Genomic DNA, 12,190 nt, shown 5'->3' with positions numbered 1-12,190 from the left:
CACGTCACTGGTGACAACCCAGGAAGGACTTTATGGAGATTAAACACAAGTTTCCTAAATAACCAACAATTTAAAAATCAAATAAAAAATGAAATTAAGATGTTTCTAGAAGAAAATGATAAAGGAGATGTGAATTCAGCTATAGTATGGGACACATTAAAAGCAATTAAGATTAACAGATCTTAATAAACAATTAAAAGACCTTGAAATGCAACATAAAAAAGATCAGAGACCTGACTTGATCAGAGAAATAAAGAAAGTCAGAAATGAAATAAATATGTTTAACTTACAGGAAATTGAAAAAAAAAAATGATATTCACAAAACAAAAATACTATGAATCAGGTTCAAAGTCAGCAAAACTTCTGGCAAGACGGCTGCAAAAACAACAAGCTGAGAATACCATTTATAAAATAAGGGACCCTATCTCTAAAACTATTCAACATAAACCAAAAGAAATACAAAAGACCTTTGAAAATTATTACAAACTTTTGTATACACAAGGGAGGAGGACATATGACCCCCATCATGGAACGAAGCAGTGATCTCGATTATTCCAAAAGAAGGGAAAGACCACTTAGAGTGTGGATCATATAGGCCAATTTCTGTGTTGAATGTCGATTACAAATTCTACACTGCCATTATTGCAAGAAGACTGGAGAGGATTCTACCTCTAGCTCATACATAATGATCAGACTGGATTTATCTCAAAAAGGCAAACCCATGACAATATTAGACGATTATTACACATATTACACCATATCCAACAAAATAATATTGAAGCTCTTTTCATCAGTCTCGACGCTGAGAAAGCTTTCGATTCAGTGAGTTGGCCTTTTCTATATAACACCCTTAAAAGATTTGGTATGCATGAAAAGTTTATTACGATCATCCGTACTCTTTACGGTAAAACATCAGCCTGGATTAAGATCAATGGGCATCTTTCAGACTCTTTTATATTAGAACATGGAACACGACAAGGATGTCCTCTTTCACCGTTGCTTTTTTCCCTTTACATAGAACCTCTCGCACAGCTAATAAGACAGAGAGACGGTATCAAGGGAATCTGTATAAATGGAGAAGACCATAAGGTGGCGCTATATGCAGAGTCTAGTCTATCTAAGCGATCCCTCTAATTAATTTCCTAAACTAATGAGCCTTATAGAGATATTCAGCAGACATGCAGGTTATAAAGTCAATATACAAAAAACCCAAATTATGCCTTTAAATTACTCACCCCCAAACCAGCTGAGAGAGAAATTCAGTCTTAAATGGGATCAGAAATCTTTGAAATACTTGGGTATATATTTACCAAGAGCAATCCACACACTGGCTGAGATGAATTATGACCCCCTTCTGGCAAAAATCAAAGATGACATAAGCAGATGGAACTCAATCTCTTTCCTTAGTCTCAGTCATAGAATAGAATCCGTAAAAATGAATATTCTGCCACGTTTTCTCTTTTTATTTCAAGCTTTGCCTGTAGAAGTTTCTGAAAAACATTTTTCTGAATTGAATAAGTTAATTTCCAGATTTATCTGGCAAGGGAAAAAGCCCAGGGTAAAACTCAAAATCCTACAACTTCAAAAAGAAAGTGAAGGAATGGCGCTTCCACATTTTAAAGATTACTTTTCTGCCACCCAGATTAAATCTCTGATTAACATCTGTAACCCAGCGTTTCAAGCTAGGTGGAAAGACATTGAACTCTCTGTCATGAACAACCCTCCAATTCATGCCGTATTGGCCTACAAAAATCTAGAGGCAATTGTAGACACTATACAAAATCTTTGGATCAAAGACCAGTTGAAAATCTGGAATAGAATTAAAGAAGAATATAAATTAACAGATAAAATACAAATACTCCAGTGGTGTGCTCATGATCCTGGATTCAAACCCAATAAAATGGACCGTGGATTCAAATTATGGATCACGAAAGGCATAACAACGTATTTCTCAATAACAGAAAAGGGTCAAATGAAAGACTTTGAATACCTGAAAAGGAAATATGGTTTGAAAAATCAGAGTTTTACCGATATCTTCAGGTACGTAGTTATTTTGAACATAACAAAAGAAGTAAAACAGACCTTAATGATCCGATATTGAAATTATTTATAAGTGCCTACCAAGGTGACTCAAATAAGGGTATCATTTCTAAAATGTATAAGGGATTCATGATAAAGAAACCACAAACCACAGAATATGTTAAAGAGAAATGGGAGAAAGAGGGTAATTTATTGATACCAAATGAAGTTTGGTTAGATGTATGTAAACTCCAATGGAAGTGTACCAATTCTCATGTATGGTGTGAATTTGGATGGAAGTGTTTGATTCGTTTCTTTGTCACACCAAAGCAGAAAGCTCATTTTGCAAGAGAGGATTCAAAGTGTTGGAGGCTGTGTGGATTTCAGGAAGCAAACCGCTGGCATATCTTCTGGGAGTGCCCAGATAGATGGATAGAGTTTCATAAAACATTAAAAAGTATACTTAATATTGACTTGCCCCTACAATTTACTACATTGTTCTTGGGCGGTGTTGATCTTCAGGCTAGGCCTATTGATGAATACCTGTTTGGCATCTTTAGTTGTGCTTGTAAAAAAGCCATGACGAGGCGCTGGTTGCTTCCTGAACCTCCCACAATACAGGAATGGATTGATATAGTAAATTATATTGATGTTATGGAAAGAATTACTTTCTGTTTATGACTACAGAAAGATGTATTTACTAAACTCTGGACCAAATGGACTTACTATGTAAAACCCCTAACGACAGATTTTGTGGATGACACCATTCAGAGGCCCCTGTGATACTGTCTCGTCTTTTTCTTACTCTGTATTTTGTATATCTCATTCTCTGTCATTTATCTTCCCCTGAAATGCTTCTGGCTCACTCTTATGTATACATACTGTCTCCCCCAGGTTGTATATAGGTTAAAAATCTTTAAAAGCTGAGGACTGCAAAGGATATGGACAAAACTCTCTCTTTTATATCTCATTACATTACTTATTATAAAAAACTGCTGTCCAATTGCAAAAAAGGAGGTGCATAAACATTGACAAGAGTAACAATTTGATTCCTTCATTATCTCTTACTTCTCTTAGAGCCGCTACTCCACTCATGCTACTCCCTTTATATGAGCTATACAATGTATTTTTAAATCCAAAATGTTTGTGTCTTTCTTCTAGGTAATTCACCTGTGTTTTTTTTTTTTTTAGTTTTGCTATGACCTTCCCCCTTTTAATTGGGTTGTTCAGCCTGTTCAAATTTAGAGACACCATTCTAATATAATTAGGTTGCATCTTGTCCCCTACTTACGTATCCCTTCCCCCCACTGACACGAAGAACATGGGAAATAATAAGAAAAAGAACAATGACACCAGAACTTAGGGATGACAACTTCCTGCAACAGTGGGCTCCCTGGTCTCAGCCCAAATCCCTGCTCGAAGGGTCCCTCACTAGAGGTGAGTGGAGGTCCCCATGGGAATCCTCCTGTCCTTCTAGACATGTCCAGCATCACTGTATAATCGCTCTCTACCAGCCTTTAAATGTCTTATGAGAAGACTTACTTGGAGGCAAGCTAGGGTTCAAGTCTCTGTATTGTTTATCACATTGAAGCCTTACACCCATTATGATTAACGTTATTGTTCAATTGAATCTGGTCTTGCTTTTATCAGACTGATATAGAGTTTTAATCCCAGTAAAGCTTTACCTCCCTTGATGTGTTCTTTATCTCCAAAACTCCTGTAGTTTTCCCCTCGCACAATGATACAGCTCACTCTGTGATCCTGATTCCCAAATGCATTGCCATGACAACGCTCTCAGTAGCCGGTCCTCCATGAAGTGGCTTTCGTCGGTTCTCTCAGTCCGGACGTCCAGTCCTCTTTTTTTCATCTCTGTTGTGGCTTCTGACAGGTTGCTATAGAGTCGGGATCCGTCATCCCAGTGGATTATTTGATCTCCGTGTATGCTTTTCGCTTCTTCACCACCTCAGCTGCGTAATCTTGGTCAAAAAACAATAGTTTGCCATCAGTTTTAATCCTTTAATCTTTAGCACCATCTCTTTAGTATCGAATTGGAGAAAGTTTACAACTATGGATAACGGTGTCTCTCTGGGGTCTGGCCTCCTCGCTACTGCTCTGTGTGCACGTTGAATAAGCAGGTTGGTCCCCTCTGGCAGTGCCAACTCCCTCTGAAGTAGATTTTCTATGAAGCGGGCAACCAAGTCCCCCTCGGCTCCTTCTGGGACACCAAATATCCAGAAGTTATTTCTCTGTGACCTTCCTTCAAGATCTGTTAACTTTTCTTGGAGTTTGTTGCATTGTTTTTATCATCGCCTCCTGTGATTCTATGCTCCTTGTCTCAAGCTCATTTATGCATGTTTCGGCCTTGTTATTCCTTTTTTTCTAGTCGTCCTGTAGTTTGTTGTTATTTGCCATCATTCTGTTGTTGACGTCTTCTTAAAGCTGGCGAATTCTTGCCTGAAGTTAGTTTGTTTCGGAGTTTGAAATCATGTCGAGTTCTTTTTCTTTTTTCTCGTGTTTTATGAGCCATTTGTTTTCTCTTCCACCCCCCCACACACACATATACACACACTCATTCCTCGATTTATTTGATGTTGAATTAAATTTGTTGACTGTTAGGGGGTATTTTTATCTTTGACTGGTAGGTGCTCTGTTTTAAGCAGCCATCCTTCACGATGCTTAACCAGAAGTGCAAGTATGATTTTTACCGTCAATAAAGATACTGTGATTTAATTAACTGCAATGATCACAACTGTGCCGTCAGGTGCTCAGTGCGCACCGGAGACTTACAGTGGCTGCTTCAGACACTCTGCCTTCACCTGTCACCTCCACCATGCAGGCCAAGTTCATCATCACTAAACCACATAAATGAAAAAGCTCGCGTTTCACTGATCAAACTTCTACCAGATAATATCCCGGAGCAGAGGAGACCTCTGACTGATGCAAACATTCAGTCATAATGTGAAGTTATTAATGTGGTTTCTGTAAACATATGTATACTGCGGGACACTCGTGCATAATGCTGCTGATGGACAGTGAACTACTGTACGTGAAGGCTGTAACACCTTGTTGTCACTCACTGTTTTTTCCTCTATTGGTGACTTCTGTCACGCTGTCAAAAAGTTCATTACCTTCGTCTTCCTCTCGGTTGTTTCCGTGATTCACCGTAAACAACCACCTGTGCCACTTGGCTTATTTGTATGCATTTCCATTCACAAGGTGCTTTGTATTGACCATTTATGGTTCAATGTGGGCGTGTAGAGGGTGGAATAAGAAGCTAATTCACGTGCACACATTTTACAGATGGATTGTGCCATATAACATGAAACAGGCGCAGGACGTGCGTGCGCAAGGTTTTATGAATCCGAATTATTTTTGGCGCATGCCATCTCCAGGTTTCCTCCGTACGGACAGTTTTGGTCTGGATTCTATGCACTCTTTTAGAAATGAGACCCCTGGTTATGTCGCCAAGTGTACCAACCTTGCGACAGACTAATCTTACAACCTGACAAAATATGTCTCAAGGTAGCCGATTTTGAACACAATGGGCACGATGGGTCCCCCTACCCAACATTTCAGGTTTTGGGGTGATGGCAGCACATCGTAAGTAGCCCCTATCAGGAATTTGATATAACTATCCTCCATACTCCACAGGTCCCATAAGTTAAGCTTCCTCTTCTCTAAACTTTACCAGGTCGTCCACTGTGCCTGCTTAGCCTGAGCCACAGCCTTAGTACACCTTATGACTTCGTCTTGTCGACCTACCTGCTCCACTACCAGCTTCCTTCTTTCTCTGGGACTTGTTTTATTCCACATTGATTTACTTGAGCTAAGCCCCAAGCCTTCGCGGCCTTGCTGCACATTTCTACAATCTCTGTATGCCTTAGAGCTGCCTTTGCTTCCTGTACTGCTTGTCTTGGGTTCCATTTCCTCCCTCTCGATGGATTTGGTACCAATTTACTCACTACCGTGTCTTTGCTCCCTGAAAGCAACAACTCTGTCTTGACCTCCGCACACAAAATCCTCTGTAAAGCTGGTAATTGATAGCTGGAGTATGCCTTTCCTGTGCAACCCCACGCTACTAAGACAACAAGGAACTCCAAGCCATTTCCTAATGTCCGAATTTACCTTTCTAGCCTTTCCACCTGTGATATTGGTATTTCATAAACTGACAGCCTAGGGAATAGTCCAAACTGCAAACACCATAACTTTAGCTTGCCTGGGAGACCTTACTTCTCTATCCTTCCTATGCCGTCAACAACATCTTTCCGAAGTTGCTCTGTTCACTATCATTCAGGTCCCCATTATACCACCTACCCAACCTCTTCACCGACTTTTCCTTAGTGGATGGAATTTCTTCCTCATGCACATAAGACTTCCTCTCTGTTACCTTCCCTCTGGACACTGAGATGCTTCTGACTTACTGGCCTTAATTTTCATCCTTGCCCACTTAAGATTCTCATTTAACCTCTCTAGTAATCTTTCTGTGCAGGGCACAGTTGTGGTCACCAGTGTCATGTCATCCATGTAGGCCCTAATTGGGGGAGGCGTAGCCCGTCCTGCCGTCTCTCCCCATCGACCACCCTCTTTGAAGCTCTAATGCAGGGGTATTCAACTAAAATTTAAAGAGGTCCAGTTCGAGAAAATTTCTTGAAGTAAAGGTCCAGATCATGATGGCTAACTATTTAGTGTGATATATATCTAAGTAGCCTAGTAGTTGTATCCACATCTGCATGTAATAAATACCTCAGTCAAATCAAATGAATTCAGTACAATTCAAAAACCTTTTGACAATTTTTATTGTCATGTAACACAGAACTGAACATATATGTATGACTGCCAATATGTATAATGTTCTCTCATTTACTAAATAAAAGTAGGGCTGCATTTCAAAATAAGAGCAAATAAATAATTATTATATAATAATTGTACATGTTCAAATAAAGTGCTTAACTTCAGAAAAATAAAATAAAGGAAGGAAAAGTTTGAATTCCCCCTTTTCTGTTTAACATCTCGACTCAACAGTCTCAACCAATTTTGCAGATAATAAATCTCAACACATTTTTACAATTGAACAGTTGTAGAGGTTCATTTTCTTCCCCTCTTATATTCAACTCTCCCACTTTTTTTGCTCAGTGAGAGAATTGAGCTCTAGCTTGTCTCAAGCGCAGTAGTCTCTATCTCTCCCTTTCTCCGTCTTTTTCTCAACTTTCTCCGGCACAGTAGTCTCTATTTCTCCCTTTCTCCGTTTGTCTCCGTCTTACTCCGTCTTTCTCTGTCTGCGCTGTAAAGTCACAGTGTTTACGGCCTGGAATGCATAGACTTGATTGGCTGAGTAGTATCACGTGGGATGGCTTAACTTGCATGTAATTGGTCTGTACGTTTCATCCACTAAACCACTACCGTAAAGACTACAAAAGCTGCGCCGCTTAAAATAGAAGCGCCCCGTCAGGTTTTGAATCATAATCCTTCTGTTTTGGCTGTAGGTCTGGGTCCGTATGGGACAGCTTCTGGGTCCGGACCCGGACCACGGTCCGCCAGTTCGTGACCTCTGCTCTAATGATTACTTCCATCGGCATTGTCAATGCTAGTGGGGAAATAGTGCACCCTGCCATAATTCCTATTTGTCTCTGCCAATCTGTTGTGAAACCTCTCGTACTTGTGCACATTTTAATATCTTGGAAGTATGCTTTCACCAAGTTTACAATCACCCCTGGCACTCTAAAGAAGTCAAAGCACTCCAAATAAGGCTGTGCAGTACACATGTAAATCTCTTTTCTCTATGTTAGCTGCCTGAATCAGGTGCCATATCATGCTAGTGTGTTCTATACACCTTGCAAAGCCTGGGATTCCTGCTTTCTGCACTGCGGTATCTATTAAACTATTCCTGTCTAAATAGTTTGCTAGCCTCTGCACCACTATACTGAAGAAACTCTTACCTTCTACATTCAGGAGAGATATTGCCTGAAACTGGCTTAAACTTGAGGACTCTTTCTCCTTGGGAATTAGGATTCCTCCTACTCTACATCAAGGTCTTGGTATAACCTGTTTATCCCATACTACTCTTAATAATCTCCACAAGAATCTGAGTACATCAAGTGCACTTTTATAAACCCAGTAAGGGACTCCATTTGGCCCTGGAACTGAAGAAGCCTTTCTACCTCCTTCCAACTTGGTGGCCTAACATCCATGGTAAACTCTATCTCTCCTAATGCTGGTATATCAGGAGGAAGGCCCATTTCTCTATTCTTTCCTGTATCTTTAATTTGGCAGCGGTAGAAAATAATAATTGTGATGCAGGTGAAATAGCAAGAGAGAAAAACACCATCATAATTATCAATAACACGAAAACAAAACTGAAAGTAAAGCTCCATGCGGCTCGTTAAGCGGCAAAGCCGATGGCGTCACCCATGCGCAATCGACGTGTTGCCATGGAAACGGAACAAACATACTAATAATGAGAGAAACAGGCAGGCTTAGCACCACAACAGTGTGGGCTTTCTAACACAGATGCTCTTGACTGTCTGCCTGGACAGTCGAGTCTAAGGTAGAAAGGTCACTCAGGTATGTGGATCCCCTGCTTCATCATCCTCAAGCCTCAGGAGCTGGACCAAACGGGCTACTGGTCAGATTTAGGTCCGGTCTTTGACTTGGATGGCAGCAGTCCTGATGCGTCCGTCCACTCCAGGGTAGGTAGTTGAGTGTCAACCAGGTCGGTAATAGGGTGATGTATTGGCAGGGCATGGTTGCTGGTATGATGCCGCAGGTGTAGGCATTGGGTAGCCTACAGTTGCTGGATAGGCTGGCAGGCCTGCTGGTGCTGGAAGCGGTACCAAAGGCACTGGAAGCAGAGCTGGGTTAAGTGGCAGAGGCGGGGCCAGATGCACTGGAGGCAGAGCCAGAGACAGGGCCACGGGAAGTGCTGAAGTCGGAGCCACAGGAAGTGCTGTAGGTGGGGCCAGAGGCAGAGCCAGGTGATGTCTGTTGCCTCTGGAGACACCTGGGCTAACCAAGCCTGAAAGGCCTCGGCCTTCAGCCTAACCGGCTTCCCTCACTGCCGGTGTCCAGCAACAGGTTCTAAGGTTGCCGCCATGACGTACACTGACCTTACAGCCACTTCCACGATGGAGGCTTTGAACACGGTCCATTCAGATTGTGAGTCCCCATTCTCCCCCTCTGCTCTTCTCCTTACCCGCGTGTCCAAGACATATGCCCAAATCTTATGTTGATACAACAAAGTCGAACACTGGCCTAGGGTGTCTGGTACCAGGTACCTCTATAAACTATCCTTTGCTCGAACATCATGTTTGTTATGGCCAATCCGTGAGTAGCACAGTCCAATAACAAGACATCACTTGGGTTCAGATCCGGCAGGCCGTTCCTCCCCCCTCCAGGTTTCTCCATCAAAGTCCCCCAGTAGAACTATCTAGGGCACACCTTTTTCAGGACTACAAGAAGGCTGCATCCTCTGAACTGCTGTTTGGTCCATAAGCACAAAGGCCCCCACCTTTGCCTGTTGCCCACTTTACAAGGCATTTGACCCCCATGCCTGTCTCTGCGGTTGTGGGGCCCACAAGGTGGCAGTTCCATGTTGCTTGTTTGGGCTGATGGATGAGAGCTGGGCCACCAAATGCATGCTGTCGAGCTTCCCCCCGAGGTCTGGCTCTAGGGGGTAGCCCTGGTCTCCCTGATCCAGCTAGGTAGCTCTACCACATTTTTGTCGATTCATAGGGGTCTTTGAAGTGCTCTTAGTGTGACTCTCCCCTGGGACCAATTTGCTTTGGGAGACCCTACTGGGTGGGGGGTGGGGGTGGGGCGCTAGTGCCGTAGGGCCATTCATGGACTAATGTACACACACACACACATATACACACACATATACACACAGTATACACACACACACACACACACAGTATATATAAATGTCTTGACACTGTGGTCCGGGGCATTATTGATCACGCTGCATTGTTATCTGTGCGTTTGTATACTTTTTTTGACATGTCTTGCTGTTCTTTACCTTTCGATATTCCGCTCTGTGTGGACCACCTGCAGCGCTGCACTCACACACTAACACTCTTATACGCACTCTTACACACCCCGGCAGCCTCCCCTTAATGAACCCCCCCTTGTTTCCTCCTGAGTGCTGACCTGCTCTGCTCCTTTAATATTGGTGACAGCTAATACTCTGGTAAATGATGTGTTATTATCTCAGGGGCCTCGTCCAGGGGGCCCCGCTGCTCCAAAGGTCATCCCTCTGTCTTCTATCGATTAAGGTGGTCTGTTAACTCTCAGAGAACACTCTCACACTTCCATCAGCCGGACGTTTAAAAGCCTCTCTGACTGTCTCTGAGGCTGAATAGGACCGCACCCGTTGCATAATGGACCTGCCAATAAGGAGAGGAGAGCTACTAAAATACGCGCACACACACACACACACACAGAGTCACACACACACTGACAGATATCCTGCTGTGATGTACAGCTTTGGATTGTACATTATACAGTTTATAGAGTTTATATTCACAGTTTATATAAACTGTATATATACAGTTTATATACACAGTTTATAAGTATACATATACAGTATATCAGTTTAGTTGTTTGATTGACAGCTCAGCCCTTTGGTGTTTCTGATGTGTTTGATAAACCTCGGAATGTCGCCCACCTGCGAAGCTGTTATTTCCAACCAGAAAGCATTTTCCTGTTAGTGTTGTTGCAACGGAGTGTGTGTGTGTGTGTGTGTGTGTGTGTGTGTGTTTGTGTGTGAGGTGTATCACACTGAGCTCAAGGTTACTCTCAGATTGTCTTTAAGGAATTCTTTGTCTTGTCTGAGTTTGACACAATGAGAAATAAGCCCAGTGTGCAGAGGACACACACACACACACACACACACACACACACACGTTCTTTATTCTGTGTTTGTTGCTCTCATTATCAACCCTTTGTCTTCTTTCTCTTGCAGTTGTATGAACTGGACGATGATGAAAAGCGTAAAGAGTTCCTCGATGATCTTTTCAGTTTCATGCAGAAGCGAGGTGAGTCATTCTCCACCAATAACACATCTTTCACCTGACAATACCTGTAACACACTTTAAATTTGAATCAGTTTAACACACACGTTATGAAGGTTTAACATGTGTGACTCTAACATGTCCTCACAGTTTTAATGTTCAGGGAATACAATGAATTGTGTCATAAAGTTAATAAAGTGTTGTGTTTTTTAAGTGGAAGTACCTTAAATATGTACAGTGTGAACATCAGTACTGAAAAACTGGTATGTAGATATATTAGGGCTGTCAATCAAATGAAATGAAAATATTTAACTGCGATTAATCGCAAATTAATGGCACATTTTTTACCTGTTGTAAATGTACCTTAAAGAGATATGTCTCAAGTTTTTAATCCTCTTATCAACATAGGAATGGACAAATATGCTTCCTTTATGCAAATGTGTGTTTATTATTATTGCAACATTCCAAAACAATGACAAATACTGTCCAGAATATACTACAGAATAACCTCAAAGGTACTGCACGCTCTAAAAATATGCTGAAAGAAACATGGCAAACTGAAGCCCAACAAGCAACAACAGACGGCATATTGACCTGAGTGTAACATTCCTGAGTAATAAGTCACTGAGTCTGGAGCAGGAGATAAAAATAACATCATTTTAGTCAAAGTTTCATCACTTAAAGGTTTCACAACCTGGGGCTCTCTGCATCAGCCGTGTGCCTGGCCAGCAAGTAAATACAAATAACTTCTATACAAAGTACAAAAGAACCATCGAGCAGGGCTTTAAGGCTGAACATTTAAAAGACCCTTTTCTTTCTCAATTTCTGCTCACGGAGGTTTGTTTCTGCTTGCTATCCTCAACGTTACGGCTGCAACGCTTCCTGATTTGACAAACTACGGGGCGGGCGGAGGGTCATGATAAGGTATTGATGAGGATAGTGGCAGTAATTAAAATATATATATATACATATATATATATGTATGTATATATTAATACTTTGTAATATATATTTGTATCCATAGGCCTGTATATAGTAGTTTTTTGTGTCTAAGTGTCTGTGTTTAACTTGTCCTTGTTTTATTTGTGTGTCTTTACATTGAGAGTTAAGAAAAACCGGAGTCAGATTCCTTTGTGTGTGCCCACATACTTGGCTAATTAAAC

The 12,190-nt window shown here is 41.6% G+C and overlaps 1 protein-coding gene across 1 annotated transcript in view; it reads left to right on the top strand.

Annotated features, from left to right (window-relative positions):
• arid3c (AT rich interactive domain 3C (BRIGHT-like)) overlaps positions 1-12,190 on the top strand; it is a 62,869-nt gene that overhangs the window by 31,167 nt on the left and 19,512 nt on the right. The window contains exon 3 of the mRNA XM_069683527.1: positions 10,979-11,051. Coding sequence (XP_069539628.1) covers positions 10,979-11,051 — 73 coding nt within the window. The remainder of the gene's footprint in view (positions 1-10,978; positions 11,052-12,190) is intronic.

This window comes from Semicossyphus pulcher, unplaced genomic scaffold (genome assembly GCF_022749685.1).
Source record: "Semicossyphus pulcher isolate SPU_LCO1_2020_fin unplaced genomic scaffold, fSemPul1.0.p SCAF_6, whole genome shotgun sequence".
Classification (NCBI taxonomy): domain Eukaryota; kingdom Metazoa; phylum Chordata; class Actinopteri; order Labriformes; family Labridae; genus Semicossyphus; species Semicossyphus pulcher.
The sequence above is the reverse complement of the archived record's forward strand: the minus strand, read 5'-3'. Positions and strand labels throughout refer to the sequence as shown.